The 27,148-nt window shown below is 38.7% G+C and overlaps 1 protein-coding gene across 2 annotated transcripts in view; it reads left to right on the forward strand.

Annotated features, from left to right (window-relative positions):
• The window catches only part of GMDS (GDP-mannose 4,6-dehydratase), a 403,890-nt gene that overhangs the window by 33,250 nt on the left and 343,492 nt on the right, over positions 1-27,148 (forward strand). For both annotated transcript variants that reach the window (XM_088535645.1, XM_088535646.1), the window contains exon 2: positions 26,765-26,809. In XM_088535645.1, coding sequence (XP_088391771.1) covers positions 26,765-26,809 — 45 coding nt within the window. The remainder of the gene's footprint in view (positions 1-26,764; positions 26,810-27,148) is intronic.

Raw genomic sequence — 27,148 nt, forward strand, 5'->3', positions numbered from 1 at the left:
GTTTTGTTAGTGCTTCATTGAGGTTGTCTGTATCATTTGGTTTGCCCAGAAGTCGCATGTACTGTGTCCTCCCAGGATCTTCACTGGCCGATTTGGTGGATTTTCCTGCCGTGGTGGTTTGTATTTAGCATATTAGTATTTTCTTTATTCTTTGTGTTATATATGTACAGAAGTAGTAGTATGCATAATATATAGTGGTAGACAAGCATCGACATATCCTTTTTTTTTTTTTTCTTAGCTTTTTCTAAATTGCAGAGGGGTGAGGATGGAAACTGTAATTATGCCAAACAAACAAAAAAGAGTTGAGGATATGGGTACAGTGCAGTGCTGAGGGGAAGACTACTTTGCCACTGTGAATGCAATGCCGATTTTGTACAGAAAACAACTTTGTGTTTTGTTACCATCTTAGAGTTTAGGAGTAGAAATAAATCACTGTGGGCTAACAGGGTATTGATAGCTGCCCTGTAGTAATCAACAGTGTGTATGCCTGGCAATTAGCCAGCCAGAATTACCACACGTGTGCAGAGAATTAAGGGAGTTCATATGTGTGTGTTCTGCGGATGGTCTAATGCCTCTCATAATTCTCTGCTGCAACTGCTTTTTTTTTTTTTGAGGCTTCATAAATTACCTTTATTTTCTGGTTCTGCTTTCCTTTTTCTTAAATTCCATTAACACAATGAATTCACAAGCCTTAGATTGTAAGACTTAAACTTGAAATTGATGTGTCAAAGTGTATGATAGTGTATGATAACATACATGTGAAAACACATTTTTCACTTGTTAGTCTCCAGAAAATACAAGTGGTACTTCTTGTACTTAACAGTTTTGGGAGGCATTTATTTACCTTAGTAAAATTATATATTTTAATGAATTAATCTGTTTTGGGTGATACTATGGTTGTGTCTTGTCCATAAACAATTCTAGACGCTTAAATGTACTTTTTGACACAGCAATGTTGAATTCAAATTGATTTTAAAGTAGCTGCTGGTTGAATTAACCAAGTGCTTAAGCAATTTTAGGTTGACCCTAGCATTTGGCTATTGTTATGCAGCTTGAATGAATAAATATGTGTTTGCCTCATGCTAGAGCGGAATACTGGAACTTTTTGTGCTTTTTTTGCCTTGATTTGAGCAGTAAATCCCGACTCTGGTTGTGCAGTGCACACAAGTGCTAGGTCTTGTAATATGAGCAACGTGCCACGAGGTGGCTCAGCAATATAGCTCCTCAAGCATCTGCAGCCTCGGTTTTCTTTAGACCACAGTATTTCAGTGTGGAGTTTAGCGCTGCGGTGCAAACACTTGTTCTGCAGAGTGCTGAGTCCTTCGTCACGTTTGGAGGAACACGGGTTACTCCAGTGCTACGCAATGCACTCTGCATTGGGTAGGTGTAGGCACAGTGAGGTGTTCATGTGAATAATTTTGCAGCAGGATATTGCCACAGATTTTTATTTTTAATCAGACTTTCTGGAAGAAGATGAAAAATAAGTATTGAATTGATAGATCAGAAGTAGGACTTCAGATGTGAATCAACTAAAACATTTCCTTGAAACGTTTTTCTTAGGTCCTCAAAGCAGGAGTGGGCATCCCCTTTTTAAGGTGAGAGAAGGTGGAAGTGCTAGCACTTTAAAAATACCGAAGGCATCTGAGCTCTTTTCAAAGAAGTTAAAATACAAATAAAATCACCATGCAGCTGCAAAAAGAAATATGGTACTAGGGACCCTAATTTTTTTTTAACATGTCTGGTACCAAAAAGTGTCTATAAAAGTGTCACCTTGTTTTGAATTAGAAATGGAAAGTTCTCAAAGAACAGGAAGATCTGTCTGCCCACATAGTTTCCAGTTTGACCTGGTATTATAACTTCTTCCTCATTCTGGCATGGTAGGAATCCTAAAACAGAAATTGGCAGCATTAGCAGTAGTGCATGAGTTAGAATGGATTCATGTTTATCTTCCATTGATTTTTTTTTTTAATTAGCTTTCTAATGCTGCTAGCATGAGAGAAGAATGAGGTTCACCGCTGAGGTGGTGGAGAGAGAAGGCGTTGAGATCTGGGAGGAGTTTTCAGAGTAGCGAGATGCCGGGTTCTGTTACGTTTGCTGCTGGCTTCGGGCGGGATTGCTTTCTGCCAGCATGGGAATGGATGGTGACCTGAGCGTGGCCAGCTGCTCATGCTCTGGGGACTAGGACTGCAAGCCAGAGCAAGTCTTGCCAAAGGTGGTGGATATTATACTATTCCCCCCTAAATCTTTAACTGTTATGACTTTTGCTAAGTTTTAATAGCCTGTAGAAAATAAGCATAACAAAAACAGAAACTTTTTTTTTCCTATAGTAATGCAAAATGGATAATGTAATGAAGAAGTTGTTATTCTTGTATTGACTATCCCCTATCCCATTAGTGGCTAAAAACCACATGATTAAAATCAAGAAGAAGAAAGGAACAGCCCAGGAATACTGGGCACCCAAGATACTGCGCTGTTGTTCTAATATATAGTGATGATAAACACGTTTCATTAACAGCACGCTGACGTGCATGGTTAGAAGCAGATTCCGAAACAAGTGCTTACTAATGTGTATTAACTTCTGTTGCTAAATGTACATGTAGAATATATCTGGAGCTCATCCAGCAGCATTAACAGTGCAACTACTTTTTAAATAGAAGTATTAATGTTGTAAACAGAGTACAAATAACATGAGGTTCACCCACTCACCAAGCTTTAAGTTTAATCTGGAAATGAAGTTTTTGAACTATGAGAAAATGAAAAACAGGGAAGGTTGCATAGAAAAAGGCAGAGGTCCTATAGCCGAGTATCAGCTTCTCAGTATGTCATAGAAACAGCTTGGAAATCCAGAATGGTTCTTGAGAGTGATCTTGAGCAGAACACGTTACAGTAGTTTAATCCTCAAACGCAGCAAGGTTTAGTCCAGTGCACTGCCAGCACTTTCTTTAAATGAAAGCCAGTGGTGTCACAGTCAACTCTAGACTGTAAAAATTACTTTGACATCCGTGATTTCGGAATGGCCAAAAAACATTGTGGAGGACCTAGTAAGACTTCAAAGCCGGAAACTATTTTCTAGAACAGGCAATCTCAAGGTGTAAACTTGCTTGTTTGAAACAGATAACTTGCTTACCCTTCATAAGGATCTAATTAACAGCACTGTTAAATAGTGGGCTGCCTTCATAGAAGCTGAATCCAAGATGCTTAGTTCTCACTTTCCAAGCATGAAGAACCTCAAGAAAGGCTTTCTGGCCAACAACAAACCCTAGTGCAGTTTCTTTGCTCATAGCTTTGATCAGAGACCTTCTCTTTTGAACTAGCACTTTTTTCCCCCACCCCCAGCCGTGTGTTGTTGAATCTGCTGCTCATAGCTTACTCACTAAAGGATCTTCTCTGGAAACAGAGCTGTGTAAAAGGAAAGGGGAAATGCTGCGTCTAGACTAAACCACAGCTCTTCCTTCTCTGACGTGGATAGTTCTATCCAGCCCAAGGCTGTAATGGAAGGACTGGTGAGACGAATGAAGGCTTAGACTATTTTAGATATTTGTAGGCAAGCCAACCCCAGTCTTGTACTTGCCCCTCTGTAATCACGTTTGTCCCACAAATGCACGGGTCTTGCATTACTTGCCCAGGCAAGAGCAGAATACAGACTATAGTGAAGATAAGAGGAGTGGTCTTTCGACCACTATGTTTGCAAACTTGGCGAGAAATGTCAGCTAAAACTTGTGGAAGCTAAATGGGTAAGTTTGATACCGTAGAAGGTATTTCCCTTCCTGTCACTTCCCTGCTTGTGGAAGTCTCTGGAGCTGGAAGTTGCTTGGCAATATTTATAGGTAAACATCCATGGAAGCCACAAATCACTATGGTGTTTCTATTAGAATACATAACAGTAATTTCTAATGTGTCTTTACTCCATGTAATTTAAACTTAAGTCAGACATTTTCTTGTCATCTCCCTTCCCTCTCTTTTCATCTCCCTTCCCTCTCTTTTTTTCATCTTGGCTCACAGCCGCTGTGGCCTCAAGACTACTGCTAGTCAGACTGCTTGACATTTGGCATGAATGTTGGACAGAAATGTTAACAATATTATTGTACTACTTAAACTAATACATTTGAAATGTAACAGTGTACTCCTTAATCATCCTTGAATTTTGGATTTGGGAAGGCTTTAGGATTTGATCCTAGTGAGGAGGCTTCTATGTTTTCGAACTGTTCCGAGTTTTCTGTGGAAAAGGTGTTAAGATGAAAACAAAATTTGGAGCAACAAATAATTTTGAGGTGCCAACAAAGTACAGTATTCCGCTGCAGGGCACTGGTGCTATCGACATAAAAGGTAATGCTGTTGTGTTATGTGTGTGGTGTTTTAGTGATTTGTTTTTGTTTGTTTGCTGGTTTTTGTTTCTCTTCGCTGGGTTATATGCAAGCCTGTCCTCTAGCGTTGCAGGTGAAGTGACGTAGAATTGGCGTCTGATGCAACCTCTTACTAGCTTGCAGCTGGAGTCCACAGAAAATAATGTTCTGATAAACAAATTGGGGCTGAAGGTTTTCATACCATTTATGGAGAATGGTCCTGCATCAGTGCGTACAGAACTTTTATCTCCTTTCATAAAAATACTTACTTGATTCATCGTGATCTAATAGCAAGTGAAAACACACTATTTTATCCTCATGTTAGAGGAAGACGTACATTTTTAGTAATAACATTGAGCTTTTGGGGTGGGAGGGAGCATGTATAAGTATTTAGGTATATAGACACACACACACGCACACACACATACGAGCATGTTATAGTTGCTTTCCTTTCTTAAACCAAAATATTAAGAACTTCTTTTACTAGGTGGTGGTGTTTTTAAGTTGTGCCTCACTTGTACACCATCTCCTGTAACCAGAAAGGAAATGCTTTAAGTCTTCTGGCAAGACTACTTTGAAATGACTTCATCTTTCTCTTAACCACAGAGCCTGGTCCTTGTATTCTGTGTTCTAAAAAAAAAAAAAAAAAAAGCCTTTTTTCTCTATTTTTTAAGAGGAAAATGAAAATGCATATTGTATACACCAGCAACTGCCTAGTCATGCTTTCCTACATTGTTACAGATAGCAAACATCACTGTTTACCAAGTCATTTCTTAAACTTTTCTTATTGTGGATGTTCAGTGATTAAAAAAAAATTGAAAGTTCATCTGTATGGCTTAGAATACAAAGTCCTCTTATAAATGAGCTTTTCTTCATATTTCCTGAGAAGTATTTATCGCTGTGCAAATAATGAGATCCCTATGATCTGAGACAGCAGAGATTTGTGTTATGTATGTAGAAGGGAAGTAGAATGCCTCTGAATAATGCACTTCTATTTTCCATATGCTTATGAATAAAATATGGAACAGGGTATGCATGTCTGCAGGGTTAGTTTCTTCTGAGTGTTTTTGTAAAGACTAATAGACTTTTCCTTCTCAAAACAATAATAGCTGTAGATGCAAAGAAGTTAAACTTGTGAGGCAAAAGCCCAGTTCGTGGCTGTGCAGATGAGCTATTTAAAAGTACCCCCTTATACATTTTAAAGTACAGCTTATGGTTTAAAGAACTAGAAGAAACCTTCCTATAGAAAACTCTGTTCAGAGCTGGATTCAAAGCTTACTGAAATCGATGGACTTCACATCAGGCTGGGACACTCAGTGCCACTGAGAGCACAAACACCATGCATCTCCAAGAGATTCTTGGTGGTTCTTGATTTTTTTGAGAGCATTCTTCAGCCTGTAACATAATTGAAGAGAGGGAAAACTATCTACAACTCAGTATTAGGTAAGTTACAGTAAATTACTTAGTTTTCATTGGTTTACCTTTAAAACTTAGTAAAATTCTGCTGAGTTTGGATAAAATAAACGTTTTATGGATATAGTCAACTCTGTTTATTTTACTCGATTTCCAGATTTTTTTATGTAGGCTTTGTTTTGGGGATGAATTTTTCTTGTTAGTTGAGACCATTAAGCAATATCAGATATATGTTAATTTTGAGGTTTCCACCCAGTGTTCCACTATAATGAATTTTCATGTATATATTGAAAAGAAGTGACCTCAAAAGGGCATAACAGGGACTGTGGCTACTTCTCAAGTTAGTTTTATTAAAGACTAGGTTAATGTAACAAAACATGATAGGTATAATTTATGCTGAAATTGAAACCTCACTGTTTAAGTTAGACTTGGATTTATTTGTTCTTTGGCCTGGGTCTTGAAGGACAGAGGATGAGAATGATGACTGATATTATGAGACATAATTTTTTATATAAGACATTTCAACAAAACTGAAAGAACATCAGCTGTCTTTCTACAGTTGTGTGGCTTTTAACTTATGCTTTTAATCTATGAAAGAAAAATGCAAATGCTGAATGCTTCTGTAGAATTGTAGATAACAGAAAGAAAGAACATGCTGATTTTTACCTCTTTGAAAAAGCAGCTGTATATATGTGATTAAAAACAAGATGAAAATGTAAATTTGATAAATATTTGCATCAATAGCACTGTAAAATACTTCTAACAGTGACGTCAATGAAGGATTGTGATTTTTATTAAGACTGTACTAAGTTATTAATCTCACTTTCACATCTCAAAAATCAAGTCAGCCAGACAGTTAACAAAAGAATAATGATGCTAAATACAGGCTATGGCTTCCATTTCTTCCTTTGATTGTGTCAGACTTCCATGATGCTATTTTAAAAAAGGAAGAAAAATATGACTTTAGATGAATTAGATTGGCTTGTGCATTTTGCCCAAGTTAAGTACGTAGTTTGACTGTGTCATGCAAAACGGCTGAGATTGGTATTTAATTCAGGAGTTGTAACGTGGGTGAATATGTATGTAGAGAGATAAGACAGTAGAGAACACTTGGTTATATTGAACACAGAATTACAAAATGGGGTGCAACTTTCTACTACAGCTGATTCTTGTGGATGCTATTCAGTGATTTCATCAGCAACCATAGCATGTGGTTATTAAATAAAAAGATGACAAAATTTAAATTGTGCTTTTACTACTAACAGTATCCTTAAGGCTTCCTGGAGTTGTGGAAAATTCAGATAGTTCTGTTTATTTACACTAAAATGTAATCCTTAATTCCTAAATTGGAGGCTTCTAAAAGAAATGGGTGGAGAAGGGTAACTGGTTCTTGCACATGAATCGAAAGTGGAACTGAAGTGTGTTGAGCAGTGTGCTTTCAGTAACACAGAATTGTGGAATGGTTGAGGGACCAGTGTTTGAGGGAATGGTTTCCTGGGACCATGTCCAGGTGGGTTTTAAATATCTCTGAGGATGGAGACATGAGAAACTCTCCGGGCAGCCTGTTCCAGTGGTCAACCACTCACAGTTAAGATTTTTTCCCCATATGTTAAGGTGTCTAAATAAAACTGTGTTTCAGTTTGTGTCTGTTTGCCTCCTCTCCCATCACTGGATATCACTGAGAAAGAGTCCAACTCTGCTCTATGTCCTCCCATCAATTATTTCTAAATATTGATCAGATTTCTACCGCTGTTCTGCACCCTCTCTTCTCAGTGCTGAACAATCCCAGCTGTCAGCATCTCCTTGTGTGGCAGATACGCCAGTCCCTTTATCATCTTTGTGGCCCTTTGCTGGAGTGATCCAGCATATCCGTGTCTCTCTTGTACTGGGGAGCCCAGAAGAGTACTCCAGATGTGGCTGAGCAGAGAGGAAGCCTCGCCTCCATCGACTTGCTGGCAACATAGCCTCATGCAGCCCAGGATGCATGATATGGGCCTTCTTTGCCAGCAGTGTGCAGGGCTCACGGACTTGTGGACCCCTGAGTCCGTTTTTGCAAAGCACTATACTAGCTGGTCAGCCTCAGCCTGTACTGGTGTATGCAGTTAGTCTTCTAGTGCAGGCCTTTGTGTTTTCCTTTGCTGAGCTTCCCAAAGACCAGCTGGAGGCCAGTCAGCAGTGGGGGACAACAGCAATGGTAGTAATTGATAGACCAGTAATTGATACACCAGATGATCATGTGGTCGTTCTGAGGAACCATGACAGGAAGGAGAAGTGAGCAGAGAACTCCATTCTGCTGATCATAACTCTCCGAGCCAGGCGGTTCAGCCAGTGACCACTTACCTAGCCCGAGCTGCACGAGTGTATAAGGATATAATGGGAGACAGTGTCAAAAGCCTTATTGATGCTCAGGTAAACAACTACTGCTCTCCCCATGGCTCTTGAGCTAATCACCTGTTTGTAGAAAGCTCTCTGGTAAGTCAGATGTGATTTCCTCTTTGTAAATCCATGCTGACTGCTCTCCATCACCTTCTTGTCTCTCCTATGTTTGGAAATGGTTTCCAGGATTACTTACTCCATCACCTTTCCAGGGATGAAGAGACAGGGCAAACTCTTGGCAGTTTGGCAGTTTTGGCAACTGCTCTAATGTTGCTTAAATCACCTTTCCAAGGAAGAGACACAAAGTAGCCTGAATTTCCCTGGCTCATTACTGTTCGAGGAGTGACGCTTTTTCTCTTCCAGTCCTCAGGAACTTCCCCTGATCACCACAGGCTTTTGAAGATAATCTAGAATGGCTTTTCAGTGACATTGGCCAGCTCCCTCAGACCTCGTGGGAACATCAGGACCCATGACTTGTTTATGGTCAGATGGTTGAAATGTTCTCTCACTTTGGAGAAAGGAAGAAGAACCTAGTATGATGAGTTGTGAATAATTTGTATACAGCTCTGTTTTTTCCCCTCTGTCCTTGCTGATGTGCTCTTGTGTGTTCTCTGTGTACGTATATACAATTTAAATTCTTCATGTCTCCATTGAAATCTTTAGGGATAAATAAATGTGCTTGTTTTAGGATATTCAAATGAAACTTTTTTCTAAACTGTGCAGTCATGCTTCTCAGCAGTCCCTGTCACCTTTCTTTGCATCACATTTCCTTTTTGCAGGAGGAGGGATCTCTTACTATCTCAAAAAAAAAAAAAAAAAGGTTGGGGTGTCATAAAATAGAGAAATAAGAGAAAACCCTGACAATATTGAAGGGCCAAGTACAGCTACGTATCAGGTTTGTACAGTGTATCAGTCTGCTGACCTCAGTGTGATGAAACAGGTCTGAATTGATCAAAGCTTTTTGGTATCAAAAGGGAAAGCAAGCCTTTGTTTTTACAAAGTATGACACTTGAGCAAAGTAATCAGCAAGGCACACTGTGCTTGAACCTTTGTCACCAAGTAAACCACTTTCCAGTCACTTGTTCGGGGAAATTCTTGACAATTTGTCCTAACTCACTCAAGTGTGGATTCAGAAACGGTATTGAAAACTGCTGAAAACAAGAAAAAAAAATGCTGATGACTCAGTTTCAGGTAGAACTGATTTAGGGCAGTTTTAGGCAGTTTGGGGCAAATTTTTAGTAGTCCTCTATCAGTGTTATTGCTTATTTTATAAATTTCTATCTGAATGAAGAATTTGGCAACTGCTCTAATGTTGCTTAAATCTTAAAATGTCTACTGGGAAGTAAACTAACAGCTCAGTATTTTTCTTCAACGTTTGGATTCTTTTTTTTTCTCCTCCCTGCTCTCTCCACATTTTTTCACTTATCTTTGGATTTTATTTCAGTACTACAACTGGATTTTAAGGCTATGTATGCCTTACTTTTAGTCTGTCAAATTTACAGGTCTCAAGTGCACTGCAAGAACGCAAGATTGCCTCTTCTGGACATGTGGGTATTTGTTTGGAAAGTCTGAGGTTAAATCATGGATGTAGACTATGAGCTAAAAGAGGATAGGGCAGACAGTTGAAAGAGCTTCAGTTATCTTTGTGGAGCTGTAACAGGGAATACTGTAGTCAGGTAATCTTAATCAGTAATCCTTGCTGAGTGCTCAGTAAAACAATCTGGAAACCTCTCCTTGGTTTGCAGGATTCCTGCAACTGTTGGCAGGGGCTTGGATGTTTTAACACACAGCTTGTGTGTGTTAACATTTAATCTGATTTATAGTAAGATTATACTGGTGTCCAAGTGACTCCCAAGTTTTACTATTTGCAGATATGAAATTGCAGAATATGGAAGGCTGTAATTATGCCATCAGAAATCCACTAAGTCTTTCTTTGGCTTCTGCTAACTACTTATTAGCTTTCTAAAGCATAAAAGCTTTGTAGGACTGACATGGATGCCAGTTTTGTGACTGGGATGCCTGGTGCCTAGGACGAATCATCCAGGCAATACTGACACTGATTAAACTTCTCCCTGTGGCTGCATTTGAGAATGAACAGAGCTTTCAGTTTGAGAGATAGGGCCAAAAGGGAAATAAAGAATGCAGAAATAAAGAAATTGAAATGAGCATTAATTTATAGCTACACTGTGACTCACTTGTTTATTGGTAATTTCAAACAGTGATTGAAGGTGTTACATTGTGCCAAAACCAAAGATGTTGATGGTAAATCAAATTATTGCCAAAACTTTTCTGCTCCAGGGACACATTAATGAAGAGCTGCCCCTTTTCATGGTATAACAAGATGCTTTCAAGCCCCTTCTCTACTACAGGTGAAGGAAAGCAGCTTTAAAATTCACTGGAGAGGAGAAAAGATACAGCTGGCTCATTGTTTGCAGATGAATCACGTTAGTGTGCTAATGCTTACACCCCAAATATACAGATAAAGCTGAGCATATTGAACAGTATGCAGGTAACTCACTAAGTTGGGTTCTCAAAGAAATTTCTCAGCTGTTAAAATTGAGAGGGGTGGCCTTTATATTAATCTCTTAAATGAAAGAAGCTTTATTTAATATAACGAGTTATCTCAGGAGCATTTTGGGGGTCTCTGATGTGGGGTCGATTCTGAAGTCGTATCTTGCTTTTCACAGCCTGTGACATAATCTTTTCTCAAGTCTGTTCAAATGTTAAAATAGACTGACAGCTGCAGAGGTCTTGATGAATCTCTTGCAACAAGATTCTTGCAGCCACCGTTACACACCTGTTAAACTTCACTGTGATTTGCAGTTCCCTCATTTGATCTATGTTTATCCAAGATAAAATATCCTCTGTTCAACTATCCTCTGTACAGGATAGCTGAAAAGTGCAAGAAGTGGCACTGATGTTACAAGTCTAGACTATTGTAAAGGTGACGCTCTACATCTGGATAATACGATCTAGCATGATGTTGAAGGATAAAGGAGTGTGCCGAAAGCGAACTATACTTCGTAATGCAAAAGAAAGATCTGATTACTTCATCTGAAAGAGTTTGTTCTCTTTGAAATATTAACTTGCCCCAAATTTTGAATTTATTCCCTTGGACCTAGAAGTAGATGGGCATGTTTTAGTGGACTTGAAATACTCTTGGGGAAGTGCAAAGGAATGTACCATTGTGGAGCACTGAAGAGTTACCAGTGGTTAGTCTGAGGACGGACTGTGCTGGTGCGATATTCCATGATCCTTAAATTGGCAGTTAATGGTAGAAAAGGGGTTGGGAATAAGAGACTTTTGTGTGCAGTCAATAAACAAGCCCCAGGCCCTCTGTCGTTAATTCTTTCCATCTCTCTCTTTTCAAATTTCCGTGAATATGAAGGTTAAGTAGCCTTCATAGAGCTCACAGGCTTGTAGCGTTTTAGAATACTCTAACATTTGTACAGCAGTAGTTCGGAAGATAAAAGAGTATTTTTTCTTAAATTTGTGTACAGTTTATTGAAATTAACGCTGCTTTTCAAGTGATAATTCAAAATGCAGATAAACCCCTTGTTTCAAGGAGCTAGAGTATTTTTGGTTCCCAAGTGGGGCAGATTTAAAAGAAGAAATGCTTGGTACTAGTTGCTTTACTGAAGCATAGATTTTTTTCAGTAGTAGAGTTTGTATTTATGTATCAGCAGTTCCTAGATCAATAAAAATTTTGTTGTGGCTTAGGATTTCGTATTTTAAAAGAATTCTAAAGCCATTTCCATTTTCCAGATATTCTCTCTGGGAGGCAGAACTGTGTTAAAGCACCTGGGATCCTTTTTTTTCTTGAACTGGGAATGTGTTTATATATATAAGGAGTGCAAAGAAGTGCCATGGGTCTGAATTTCTAGAAAATTTGAAGACAATTTAGATTAGTTATGAGAGATGAACATTACTCTTCTAGATACAGTCTAAACTGTCTAATTAGGTCTGTGTTCTTTCTTTAAATTATATAATACATAGAAAGGGATAGTTACAACACTTTTGTTCAATGTTTCATAATTGACAATAACATATGCAACTTTTTCTGTGAACAGAAAATACTGCTCTGTGAAGCTTGAATTAAAACAGTTCCAGGAACAGACATTTCTATTTAACTTCAGCATCTTCTCAATCCCTCTCTCTTTTTATTTTTTTAATAGTACCCTTATAGCTTTTGTATGCTTCTAAAAGAAACTGGCCAAGATAGGGCCTCTCGTTTCATTGGCATAAGAAAAACAGCGTGTAGTGGCATGTATGGTAGTGAAGCTATACAAATCCTAGTGGGCATATCTTAATAAAATGTGCCCATTTCATGAGGATTGGCAATTGATGATATGCAATTTTTTTTTCCTTTAGTTGAAACAAGCTTCTCTTAAAAGATACCAAAGAAAGCCCCACAGTGAGTAATATTGCAATATTCCTGTATAGGCTTGAACTTCAGATGGACAATAGAAGTGGGAGTTTTGCTTTAGTCAGAAAGTCTAATATTTTAGGCTGGTTGCTGTATGTTTTGTGATATCAAGAGGAAATATTTTTGTAAAGGAGAATTCCAGAGAAAGAAACAATGAGATGCAGCAGGACTTCTTGGCAACAGTTGTACAGCGTACTTGATGATTGGTGACAGGGAAGCTGAAGGTTTCTTTTTGAGGCTTTCAGTTGATTTAATACTGCTCCATGACTAGGTTAGCTGTAGACGTGTCTTTGTTTCCATGCTCTGTCTATAGATTTTTTAGTGCAAGTAAAATCATCTATTAATTCCATAAGTTCATTTAAAAAATGGTCATACAAAGCACTGTCAAGAGTCAGTTATCTTAATAGTCCTAGAATAAGCTGTGGACAGTGGATTTGTATTTGGAAAAGTCTTCATATTTCAGTGTAGCTTTTCTTTCTTTCAGTAAACCCACTCAATTTAAATTGTGCTGGTACAGCTCCTGCTTTACTTCCACCAGTTCATTCGTTCTTGTTCTTTAAAAGTAAGTTTAAATATGCAATTTATTATTATTACTACAGTAAAAAAAAATCACGCTTCCAGTTTCTAGCAACAGGATAAGTTTGCTTAAGTTCTCTTAAATTCTGCTGAGACATGCACTCTGTACAGAAACTTTAATAAATTGTCATTCCTGATGCATATTTTCAGGACTACTTGCATGTATTGCTATAGTGCTTTAGGATGTTTTATAACCAGTTGTGTGTAATCATTACATTTATAATAAAAGATTGGCTTAAAACTGAAATTAAGTTACCTGGATGAGATCAAATAGAAAATATGCCAGAAGCGAGAGTTAGGTTCTTATAGGACTGTCCTTTGCATGTTTTAAACTAAGAAAGACTATACAATTAAGGCTAAAGCTTTTCTCTGAGACTAAAGGCCAAAAGGGGCTAGGACATGGTGTCTCCTTATTGAACTGCTTAAAGTTCGTTTTTTACATGTTCTAACATGTTCAGAGCTTTCCTTCGTTTTGTCAGTGATGCAAAAAATGTTGAAGCAATTTCATAATATGTTCTTCAACTGCATCACATCAGTGAGAGGATGATTGTTTTACGCAACCTTGCTATGCACTTAGAAGGAAAAAATATATTCCTTCTAGTGTGTGTGTGTGTGTGTATATGTATAGATATATATATATGGGAAATCACTGGGAAATCAGCATGTTACTGTGCAATAATTGAGAATGTAAATCAATGAAGTAAAAAACATCAGCTAAGATGTCAAGTATACTAGGTATCCTTAAGGGGAATATTTCTGCTTGCTTCTATAGAGCGTAAGTGGAAAGAGAATTCACAATAGATCACAAATGAACTTGATCCTATGTGTGATCATATAAGTCATATAAGACTTCTGATACTGTAAAAAACGACTGCTGTGCAAGGCTACTGTTTTTATGTAAGTAAATTACTGAAGAAGATACTGTTCTTATATACACCAGTATGAAAAGCTTTTACTGCCTAGACATATGCCTATGATACATGAATATAAATCTGTGCACAGGAAAAATAAAGCTTGGCATCTAATTGCTGGCAATAGCATGAGATATCTAAAGCACAGGTAGAAAGCTACATGGCGCCAACATCTTTCTGGAAATGCTTTCGTTTTAGGAGAAGTAACAAACCAAAACTATGACAGTAGTTATGGGAAAACTTAGTACTGCCTGCACAAATGACTCTGTGCTCAATAACTTCACTGAAAGTGGCAATTTTGCCTTTCCTGCATGTCATCGGGAGAATAAGGAGCTCATTCTTTTTCTAGGCCTGTCCCACTAATCTTGGAGGAGTTTCCCGTTACATTTCAGCAGGATGAATATCCCTCCCTAGCTGCTTGTCCTGGTGGTTGCAGTTGTTGGCTTCCTCTTGAGGACCCAACTCTGTTTGCCTCTCGATACCAGTTCCTGTCACCTGGTGGGTAAGCTGGCTTGCCAGGCTTGGATTGCCCTGCAGGACTACACGAGAAATCCTGGCAGCATTGCTTTAAGCCTGAGTGTGAAACTTCGTGTAGACCTCTCTGGTATGAGTAGGCAAATAGAAATACCCAAGGGAAAAAAAAAACAACTAGAAGTAGACTTTGGAATAGCTTTACGCTAGTTGATACTGTTCTAGTCCCTCAGCTTGCCGACTTGTTCACAGAGAAGCAAAACCATATTGAGAAGTGAGAGAGCCCAACCTTAAGCCATAGCTTTTATCTGGAATGGTGCCATAGGAGCTAAATGTGTGTGGTGGGATCCTGCCTGTGTTTATAGATGAGCCGTGCGCCGCAGATTGCACAGGCGATGGCAGCGCTAATCTCAGCTCCGAATGAATGAGCCAGTTGTGTGCGAGGCAGCAAGACCGGCCTTGGAGAGGGGGAAGGAAGCCGTGAGGTAGCTGTGCTGTCCCACATCGCCAAGAGGAATTCTTACTCTTATCTCAAAGTAGTTTGTACCTTCCTTTCCTGGCTGTAATAAATCAAATACCTTCCTGGAAAATGCAGGATCATTAAAGTAACATTTGCTGTGAGGATAGAGTAATGTTAAGCTAGCTGTCTGCATGTATAGCCTTGGAGTTGTCAGCATCTTTTTTAATGCATTACTCTTGTGAAATTGTTTAGTGAATTTCGCGGTGCACAAAATAGCTGCAGACAGCAGCCTCTCAAGTGTAAGGATGCGCGGATATATCACTTAGTATAGGCTGATCTCAGGCCTTTTATGCCTCTACAGGCTTTCAAAATATGGGTAACTCTTGGGAGGAAGGAGGGGATAGTCTGCTCCTGTGGAGTAATGCAAAGGGAGAGAGATGATCTGATCCCAGGTGGCTCTGTCGTGGGTGGTGGAGAACCCTTTGAATGGCTGCTTGAAGTAGCTTTCACAGTATGAAATTTCACCATATGAAATCTTCCTTTGGTTTTCTGACTACTTTATGCATATTGTAGCGAATCTTTTAACACGTACATCTTCAAGAAGCTTCGTAAGTTAGAAGGTACAACTCCTTATTTGCCTGTTTTTCTTCTTTGCTGGAGGTGTTGGCTTAGCACAAAGCCAGGTGGTAGGTGGACCTGGGAAACCAAAGCTTGAAAGCCTGAATGAAAGCTCTTCCAGGTAGCCCATTTCATGGTGGTGTTATCCTGTAATCCTTAAAAGTATTAAAAGGAAGAGTCTTGTACTTCATTTTTGGAACTGCTTATGTGTGCATTTATCTCCTTATCTTTTTCCGAGGGGCTTAGAGGACGTTGTTCAAAGGAACCAGTCTGAATCCTGCACATCTCTGAAAATGAGGCCCTCGTGCACTTGCTTGTTCTGCTTGCATCTGGTATTTGAAAAATGCAATAACGTTCTTTTCCTGTGAGTGTTTGGAAGTTTTATGAGTTTCTTTAAAAAGACAGGACATTGCTATTTAAGTATTGGTAATGTTTAGGAAAAAAAAATTACTCATATTTGTCTGTTTTCAAACTGGTGTATTTGCTCAATTAAAGTGTGCCCTCACATCCCTTGGCACACAAGCTAAAGGATTTATAACTTTGTAAACCAGTAACATTGGGTTACTATGTTGGTTGGCTTTGGCATATTGTTACTAACTTAACCAGGAGTAAATATAACAGAATGGCTTACAAAGTAAGTTAGACAGGGAGGTTTCCTTAGTATTTCCTGTAGTTTCCGGGATGCAAAGCAATTCAAACCAACAACTCAGAAACCATGAGAGGAAATTACTATGAATACAGACAAAAATTACTAAAACGTGTCCTGTGTATTCAGACTCTCCATAGCTTGTAAAGTCAGTTAAACTTATGTTTAACTTTCCAGTTTTGTAAAACCGCATATAAATGAAGTTAAGAAATGTTTGTGACAAGCTCTTTAATTTGTTTCAATGCTTTTTGAAAACTTCTTTTTGAAAGCTTTAAATTGCTCTTTAGTTTTAGTCCAATGAACTATTAATGCAATTTTGCATAGATCTCAGAAAACAGATGTGCAGATGTTTAAAATAGACAGTAGCTTTACTTTGTAATAGCTCCGTCCTCATCTTAATAGGGAAGCTGCTCATGAAACAACTGAAATGTAGCTAGCTAAAATAATGCTTTTGCTAATGCCTTAGTATTCAAATATAGTAATTGCTAACTCAGATTATGGGTTCTCAGATTATAGATTTGATGTGTTAGGAATTGAAGGAAAATATTTTCTGCTCTGCGTTTTGTGGTAGCTGCCTATTTCAAAGCTTGTTCCTGACAGATAGGATAAACAAATGAACTTGAGTGCTCACTTTCCATTTCTAGTTCCTCTTTGGCAAAAACCTTGGCAATTAATGAAACTTTTTGTCTTTCCCTCTCCTACTCTCTCCACCCCCTTCCTAAACTGACAAAGGACAGCCATGCAGTTGGGTACACAAAGCATTGTACAGTATCTGTGAATATAAGGATGACCTCCTTCAACCTTCTTTGAAAAAACACTGCATCCATTTGTAGTCTATCGCCTAGATAATTCCTATCCTGTTTGGCTTCTAGCCACCGGGAAGTTCAGTGCATGTGGAACCCGAGCACTTGATTAGCAAAAGCGGCCACGTGGAATACGAATACCAGGTCTAATGTCTGATTTAATCAGTCTGTATTTAATAAACATCAGTACGTGTACTATATTGTTAGGCATCCTCATTAACAGTTGTCTTTGTTCAGAGAGAGAGAGAGAAAGAGAGAGAGAGAGAGGTTGTAATATCTGAATTAGTAGTTCTATGGGTTGGTATTTTTTAATGAATTTAATCAAAAATAAATTAATAAATTTAGCCAAATCAAGTTTTAGCACAGAATCATATATTTCTTTTACTTATACTATAGAAGCACTATAGAAGGCACACTGTAAAATTTCTAGACTGTAAGAAATATTTTTGAAATGTAATTACACTATGGCCCAGAAGCATTTCACAAAATGTGAAGATCCTTCCAGGCACAATAAAAGTACATGGCAAAACATGGAATTCTGGTGAGTGTTGACTTTGTAAAACTGGTTAAAAGCATGATATTCAAACCCATTAGACACTGTAAGGTTTCTTTGAATTTGTTAATCATTTTTCCAGATCTGAAAATTCTTGTCAGTAGCTTTTATTATGTGAGAACAACTTTTTGGAAGGCTTTCGGAGAACTCTTCTTATTAAGATTCCTGTAACTTTGTTTTTGCTTTGTCATTGACATGAGTTTAGCTTTTCGTATTTAAGAGTCAAAACATTCAATCTAACCTACCCCTGTTCAGAGAAATGAGCATAGGGGAACAAGAGTATGTGAAGAAAAGAGCCCTGCTGCTGCATTGTGTGGAGATGATGCAAACAGCCAGGGAAAAAGAGTTGTTTCGAATGTAACACTTTGATTCATATAGTGATGTTTTGCTTTTCATAAGAATTCAGATATAGGATTTCTAGTTTTATCTTCAAAGGAGAAATCTGAACTGCCTGGAGCTCTGGGTGAAAGATAGTGGTCACACTCAGGCTTGTCCATCTTGTGACCCCACTCGATTCACAGCTGGGATAGTGTTGGGGCACACTTTTTTAAAGATAAAAGAAGAGTGAAAAGATTGAAAAGTTTGAGAGTCTTGAGAGGAGGGAGTTGCAGAACTGGAACAAGTGCCCGGAAATGCATTTGTGTCGCAATAGTGGTAGGATGGGCGAAGTCTGGGCTTCCACCATGCTGGCCAGGGAGTAGGAATCCCTGAGGCAGCAGATGGCCAGTCTGAACACAAGCTGGGCTCAGGCTTTCAAATGCCGGTGAAACAAGGTGGTTACTGCCCTGATTTGCAGAGCACATCATTGCTTTACCAGCACCCTGAGTATATTGCTGTGTGCAAGATTAGCGCTCTCCCTTCACTCGAGCAAATATTACAAGTCCAAAAACTGTTAAAGTTCTGAAAGACCCATCAAGAGCATCCCCTAGTAGGTTTTCAAAATGCAAGAAAACATGCGAAAGTTTGTGAAAACTGAAGTTGGCTGACTCTGCATGGCTTCTCCAGTAAAACGGAACTTGGTTGCATCTGTTTTTTTAATGCGCTTTTCTAAGTAGGTCATCTTTCAATCCACACTTCTGTATGCATATTTTGAAGTTGAGTATAGAAAAATGAATTCAAAACCTTTTTGTTTCCCTGTGTATTCATTTAGATCTTCCCTCATTAATTTTTTGTCTTGTGCAAATAAGGTAACAAGTATGATATTTTTGCTCAAAAAAATACCTTTGCACCCTGTTTAAGGTACAGGATGGCTTGGCCTAAGCACAGAAATCTGCATAAGCACAGGCAGTAAGCACCAGTAGTAAAAAACCCACTGAATATCAGGGGGAGAGTTTGGCAGTACAGTGATGAAAGTGGCTGTAACTTCAGCAGCTACAGTCAGCCACTTCAGAGAAAAGTGTAGATGGTGCTGAGTGGGAATGAGGTGGATCCTTACCTCTGCTAGCAGGATGCATGTGGACCTATGGTAAGTTCAGATGGGCTCCCTCGTTGTAGTCGTAGCAAAGTGACTGTCCTCTCTAGGATGTTAAAGGTGAGGACAGCATGGTAAGATTTTATTTTTGCCTCCTGGTGTCAGTCTTGCAAAATTCCTTCTCTATTTTTAAAATAACACACACCAAATTTCTTCCAAAACTGCTTCTGAACTTTTTACTTTTTCTGGTCTGCAGCAAATCTGAATGTTTCTTTCAAAATGTAACTTCAAATTTTGGAGAACTTGTCTTTTGAGAGCAGATCCTAAAGCCCAGTCATGGGTTTCCTGTTTTTTCATATTCTGTGCAGGTAGGCCTCCGTTTTGGGATTCCCACTGAGAAGTGGTTGTTGCTAATACCAGTTTGCATCTCTTGCTGGCTTCAGGTTTGCAGCTTGTGGCTGCTGCTTGTTGGAACTGCTATAGTAGAAGGTGATAGGGATGAACAAAACAATTTTGTTGCTGCTGTTAAAATTGTGGTGGATTTTCCTTTACAAACACTAGTGGGTTTAATTTTCTCGTGGACCGTTGTTGGTGTGATTTGCATTTCCTTGTTTATAGAGCGGTTCTTCCGATCCATGTGGTTTGTCTAGTGAGAAAATTATAGCGAGGTTTCTCTCAAATTCAGAGTTAGTAAATGGATTATTATATATTAGTATACTGCAAATATTCGTAATTGAGGGAAAAGAAGGCTAGTATTATGGTTAAAAATATGCATTAAGGAAAGGGAGTTCTTTAAACCTTCATACTTATACCTTTCATTCTTTATAAAAATAGTTTCCTAAGACTCATTAAAAAGCTAGTAGTTACTTTGAGTATCTCCACGTTCGACTGCACAGCTTGAGCGTTTGGATGGTGGGGGCATGTTTTTGTTTTGTTTTGTTATAAAACTAACAAGCACCTCACTGTCTTCCCTGGCAAATTTGCAGTAAGCATGTCTGAAAAAACATAAGGATTGTCGCAGGCTCCTGCAACCGGGGCAAAAACTTAACTGAGTTTGATGGTATCATTTGGCTGTTGCAAACTGACATAGAATTTTTTTTTTCTGTGCAAATCTGCAAGCTGCTTGATGTTGTAGAATGTCAAATGATTTAGACTGAAGGATTAATTTTTCAGCAAAAATATTCTAACAGCTTTGCACTGACATATCTTACTGTCATTGGCTTAAGTTAAACCTAAGCTCTTAATTAGTTGACTCTCCTCATGTTAAGAAGCAGGTGTTATTTTCTGTTATTTACACTAATTCATTCTGTTCATATGAGCTTTCTAATGGTGTTTTTTTTTTTTTTTTTAAGAAAGAGTGGCTGTGCTCAGGTTTACTGAAGAGTAGTTACAAATATTGGTTAGGCGAATAAAACTGTTATGGATAAAGATAAATGGTGAGGGAAGAAGAAAAAAGTTGTTGCCATCGTAAGCAATTGCAGTTCTTAATGTAGCTAATAATTCGTCAGTGGAACGGTGTGTAAGTTAGATGGGACTCTGACTAGGAAATAACACAGTGATTCACTTTTCCGAAGCAACTCTACATTTTTATTGCTTTTAAACAAATCTTAATCAAAACAAGAACAGAGTTATGTAATTAGAAAGTTTTTGTTGTTATTGCTATTGATAACTATGCTCCTGAAAAATATTTTTTCTGTATTTTAGTTAACCCATCAAAAACTTTCAATTAAGGAATGATTTAAAACAAATAAAGATTTTTTTTTTCTTTTAAAGCATTTATTGCCTTTTGACGTTTTCTTTCAACTGTGTGAACAAAAGGACACTTGTTTTCCTATTCTTACTTGGCCAGAATACAAATCAGAATAACAAAATAACTGCTTCATTCGAAAGGTGGCAGCTTTAATAAATCAGTTGAATAATTCAGAGTTCATAATTCTTCCTTTTTTCTTATTGGAGAGACTTTTTATAATGAACACTTTAATGTTCTACCTCAAGTATTGCTGTGAATACTTGAGACAAAGTGCAGCTTTGTTCTGTTTATATTAGCTACAGAAAATTCCAATTTCCTCCGTAAATCATTGGAAATGATTAGAAGTGTGCATTTTTCAGCAAAAATAACATTACACTGCATTACTCTTGCAGATATTTTTTGGAAAAGAGCTGTTTCTGCAGGCTATGAATATACGAATACTTATTACCATTGATTACTTTGATTATTATTACTATTGTTATTAAAATCATTAGATAACGCTTTAGTAGAATCAGTAGAATACTTTTCCTGTTGTAAAGTATCTGCCGCCATACTGCAGGTTAATTAATTATTGAAATAAAATTAATGAATAGCTGTGCAAAACTTTAAAACTTGATGAGGCAACTATTAATTGTGAAAGGCTGTAGCACCAGTTATAGAACATTTTAATGGAAGTATGAATTGTTCCTTAAAGCCAGGCTAAAAGATCATGATGGTAGTGCGCTGTTGGTTGTGTTATTATAGAAAGATCCCGTTATTTAAGAAATAATAATAAAAAAGTCTTATGGTTGAACATATATGCCTTTTTCTTTCTACCTTCCTTTCCCCAAATAGATTAATTAAACGTATCAAAATATAACTTTCCAGGGCACAGTTACATTTTGTAGTTCAAAAGGAATTTATGACTGTTAAAAATGACTTTGCTAATTGGCACCATCAATATTTTGAACTGCTGTGAACTCACCTTTGTAGCTGTATTCCTAAGGGAAGAGCACAAGCCTTACTCGATTTTGAATCTTATAAGTCTAACCAACTTCGATCTTTTGTTTTACGTGTGAAAATCTTTGCTGTTGTCCAAATGAATAGTGGAATCTGACAGCCTGGAGTCTGTGAAACGTGGCCACTGTGGGGAGGCACAGAGCAGAACGGGAAGCATGTTGTGCACGGAGAAATACCTCATCATATATCTCCACCTTGAAAGAGAAATCCTCCAACTAACACCTCCCTCAACAGTGTGCCTGGCACTTGCAGCTTGTGTTGCATTTTACATTCTTGGGCTTTACTGGCATTCTGCTTGCAAACGGGCAGAGAGAGTATGTACAGGTGTGTACATAAAGTAGTCCGTGTTCAGGCAGTGTTTGATGCCCTTAGAGTGGCCATGTGTGTCACGGGGTTTGGCCTTGGGTTTGGGGCGTCTGGATTGTACTGAGGGGATTGATGGCAAGGGTGTTCCCATGCAGACCTCTCCTATGGGAGGTGTAACCCCGGCCTCGGCAGCATTGGCAGCAAGATCACTTTTCTTGTGGCCTTAAATTAGGCTCCATTTATTTTGGCAGGGAGGACAGAAATGTAGGGTGGTAGGAGTGAGTGGCAAGAATCTGGTAGCTAATGAGCAATGCTGACGATTTGGTGAATGTTCAGCTGTGAAATTTCACGTGAGGAGGATTTTTGTTGTTCCGTGTTGTTCAGTTCAATGCAGGTTGAATGCCCGCCCCTCATAAAGTTGAGAGGTCTTGCCTGAATTTTAAGAATATTTTGTGGAGTCTGAAAACAGTGATGGCAATAAGTTCACTTTGACTCCCAAGAGTCCCCCAAGATCGCAGGAGTGGAGGGCACAGAGGAAGGGAGCGGGAGAGAGGCTGTGAGGTAGAAAGGGCTGCTCGCCCTGTCACTCAAGATCTTCAAAAACAGCTACAGAGCAGGGCTGCTGACATTCAATTTCTCTAGAGATTTTACTGCAGGATTTCTCACAGTCCTAAAATTGGAGTTCCTTCTCAGTTCCTAAAATTGGATGATTGTGAGGAAGGTCATTTTCTACGCAGTACTGTGGGGATGGTCTTTCTTCTAAAATTTTATCCTTTTTTTCTGCAAATGGATGCCTTTTTCCTCTTTCTGTGTTACAATTGCAATATATTTGCATCATTTAGATTAGGTTTTTAATTTCTTTCCTCTTCTGAGAAAACTCTGTGTACTTTCCCCTATAAGTTTAGAAAAATAGCAATAACAATAAAACTCTGTTCTTCCTTTTCTTGACTTCTCTTCTGCATCTGTTTGTTCATTCTGCTACTACTTTTTTGACTCCTGTTCAGGAGAGAGGAAATTTGGAGGGCTGGAGGTTGCTTCTCTAGGTGATGAATGTTCAGATAGGGCTTGCAAACCAGTCCTTGGATCAAAGATGTCTATAGAAGGATGTCGAAGTTAACTGTCCTATTAAAGGAAGAAGAGGAGGATGTCCTGCGTCTGGGAGGTGCTCTTAGCACCTTCTCTGAATTTTACTTGTATCAATATAAATCTAAAGCAAGTCTGTTGATATAAAAGGAGTTTGCTTTGAATAGAACAGTGCAAAATAAAGGAGACTTGAATTGCCAAACATGCTGTTTAATTCTGCTTATTTCATTTTTCTTTTTGGTATAAATTACTGTATTCTTTGCTCATAGATCAAGTCGAACCTTATGACCTTTTTTTCCTAGATATTTGTGGCATGGCGCTGTCTAACTCTTGGTTGTCTCACTTCTTTCCCTCTCTTGGAAAACGTTTTCTTGGATAGTGTGTCAAGGCTTGTTGAAGTTCCTGACATTAACTACTATATTAAATATAAAATATTGCATCTTAAAGTTGTCTCACTAGTTTATATGACTGTTTTCTTTTGTCTGGGAATTTACAGACATGTAGGGAAACTACAGTTGGAAACCTGCTGCTACATATTGAAAACTAGCTGAAGTATCATTCTTTGCATGCATTTTCAAACTACATTTTGGCTGAAGACCGTGATTCTTCAAGTCTGACATACCACAAGTGCTCATGAGGAACTATTTTAACTTAACTTTATTTGATGAGGTTTGTTAAACTATTTTGATCATGCAGGATGGCCTGTTTTATCTGTGCAGAGCAGGGTCTCATTAAGATCCCCTTTAAAGACTGTAGACTATTTCGTTTCATAGAAACAAACACTTTAGCCATGGACAATGAGCTATCCTTTGCTATCTCCATTTTATAACAGCCAGCAAAATCTCCATTAAAGAGAGTGTAAGGAATGTCTGTGTAAAGAATGCTGAGTGGATGGACGTCAGACATTGCAGCCACGGTGCAGAGACACAATGCCATAGTTTCCTAGAAACTCTTGAGAAGGACTGAATATGGATCAGTAATTTCCAGGTGAAACATTGAGGGAAATAAGATCAAAATTACTCTAAGTACTGCTTGTAAGAGGGAAGACCTTTTCTCTTCCCCTGATTCCCCTGTGAGTTTACGGGATGGTTCAGACAGGTTAGCGCGCTTCTTGCTGATCCATGCCAGCTCAGATGTGTGCTAGCAGTGCGGGAGCATGTGACTCAGAACAAAAAAATGCTAATCCAAAGAAGAAATGAACTTTAGTGTTAAACACTTTTATGTCCTTTAAGGTTCCTTTCCTGTTTTTCAGTTCGTGATTCATGAACCTTGAAAGTTCTGTTTGTAGTGTAAACCGGAATTAATAGCTCTGATAACAACATTTATATGCATAATATGGTCTCCTATGCATACAGTATAAATCTTTTAAGACAGCCTACTTAATCGGCTTTATTCCTCATTAAGAAAGGATGGAAACTTCGTTATCCATAACACGTTGTAAACTCTTATGACAGTTTAATCGCTGTTCAGATTGCTGCACTCATTGACAGCTGCTTTACTGAAAAGGAAGGGCAATGTGAAACTTCAGGGCTCTCTGAGATACCATATCTTAGTTCAGGACCACATCAGTGTGCGTCGGGCGAGATTACCTGACAGTAAATCAGCTGTGCCGTGCCGGAGCCAGAAACCAGTAGCCTCCTGTGCTTGCTGCCTGTTTCCCACTCATTGTGCGGCCCTATCACTCGATAGACCTGGAAAGGAAGCGCAGAGGAAGGGAATGCCAGGGCTGCCTCAAAATGTTCCAGGGTGGCTGGAAAATTTGAGAAATGGCCCGGGTGAGAAGAACAAGACCTTACTGACAGGGTTCAATCTCAGTCCAGCCTGCTTCACATCAGCTTCCCATATAATCACAGCTGCTCTTTTTTTTTTCTCCATCTCCTTTTCACTCTCTACGTCTTCCACTTTCACCTCTGTTTTGCTTGTTTGTTTTAATGGACTTCACAAGTGAGGCAAAAGATGAAGCCTTCTTCCCCCTACTCCAGCCCTGCTACCTCCTGGAGGATTTGCTAAAGAAAAGGAACAGTAAATTGCAGATTTGAATCTTTCTCCAGAATTTCTGTTGTATATTTTTGTGAATAGCTTTTCTTCTGTGGCGTTTTATTCTTTCTGTGATGTATGGGACCACATACTGGTCCAGCGCTTCTTTCAGTGACGTGGCACTCATGGCTTGTCAGATTTCAGATTAAGAGGTATGGTAATCTGGCTGCTGTCTGCTTATGGGCACTGAGAAGCTATGTGAGCACAAGCATATCATACATGTAGGTGAAGAAACGTGTGCATGCGGAGACGTTTTGTGTTGCGTGCTCACCTAGTCTGTATAAGACATTGTGCAACACAGTTATGCTGTAAAGTCATTAAAGGTGCTGGAATTCTATATGTATGGCATAAATGAACAGCAAATGTCCACATTGTGGGCTGCACCCTATCATTTTTCATAGATTTTTGCATGTCTCTAACATCAATATCATAAGCAGTCTCTACTGGCAGTCCTGCTGTTTTGTAGCCTCCTATTGCTTCTCAAATTTCTTACTTTACTATTTTATTCTCCTAGGGCTGTCTGAGAGACAGGAAAAGTGCATTTAATTTGAGGTGAAATAGTGGGATTTTTTCCTCTGGAAACGCAGAAAAGAAGTACTGTTTTAAAAGAAGACCAAAGAGGTGTTTGTCCAGTTGCACACCTAGAAGTTTTTGGCTGTGATTGTGTCAAAGCATATCCATGTATTTTAAGCTTGCGAGTGAAGGTGGCATTCTGTGGTTTTTATGGTCTTTCTAGGGCAAGTCAATTGACTCTGCAACAGTCTCATGCGTTAAAGGGTACCGTTGATTGAAAAAGTCAGTGGAAAGAAAGATTCTTTGGGCACTGATAATCTCTTAATTTTCACAGCATTGGTTTGTCTTGTGCACATCCCAAAGGGGTAAATTTTGCTGTATTTGTGATGATGCATAGAAGTTGACAAGGGTAATTCGATTTACTACTATTCTTTGATAATCCTGCGGACAGCGATGAGCACAAGAAGATTACTTAGTTTCAAAAAACAGATGCTAGCATAGATTTTGAATTATTTGCTTTGTGAGTTTATTAATTCGAGTGTGATAATGCCTTAAAAAAATCTTCAAAGGTGACTTGAAAAACTTAACTGGTCAAACAAGCAAGATCTTTGCTGTCTGTAGAATGGTTTTGGAAGGAATGTATGTAAGGGAGAAGTGAGCTTGACACACTACCATACAGACCTATTTGTCTGCTGTCAGAGTATGTTAAGCTTATGACATTTATTTTTCCTTCTCTATCTCCAGAATAGTTCAAATTCAAGAATTGTGGTTAGGCTATTTCGGAAAGATGTCTCTAGACATTTTAAAATGGAAGCTGGGAAGGGACTCAAGGGGCAGGAGTTCTCAACCAGCCTTTGAAAGCAAGTTATCTTAAATATACTGCTGTTTAATCTAAAATTAACCAATAAGTGTGTATAATATTTCAGGTCAGGTCTCCAGTTAAATCCGGAGAAATCCGAGTATGTGCTTGCTGCCCAGTCAACTCTGCTCCTTTTTCTTTTTTTTTTTTTTTTTCCCCTCCTCTGCCTCCCTGTGTTTCTGACATTTTCCTGTATCTTACTCTTTTCAGGATGGATCGTACTTGGCTGAGTTCCTGCTGGAAAAAGGCTACGAGGTGAGTGACTCGGTGACTGACTGTAGGCTGATGGAGTCACTTGGATGCCGCAGCTCCAGCTTCCTCTGCTTCTGTCCTTCTCTGTGTATGTTTTCCACTCAACCCTAGATAACAAATCAAAACTCCAGAGAAGAATGTGCAACACAGCCTGTAATCATGCCAGCTTATTGTGCTATTTATCATCTAATGGCCACTGGTGGATTCCCTCTGCTCCTCAGGGTATAGCTGCTTTGCATGTTTCCCGCCAACTTAGATAAGCAACAACCTGTGTAAGCCAAAATTATAAAGAATTAGGGAATAATTTGTGATGCAATGTATCACATGAAGGGAAAAAAAAGG

The sequence above is a fragment of the Tinamus guttatus genome, unplaced genomic scaffold, assembly GCF_059628265.1.
Source record: "Tinamus guttatus ecotype Peru unplaced genomic scaffold, ASM5962826v1 Tinamus_guttatus_pri_ptg000639l, whole genome shotgun sequence".
Classification (NCBI taxonomy): domain Eukaryota; kingdom Metazoa; phylum Chordata; class Aves; order Tinamiformes; family Tinamidae; genus Tinamus; species Tinamus guttatus.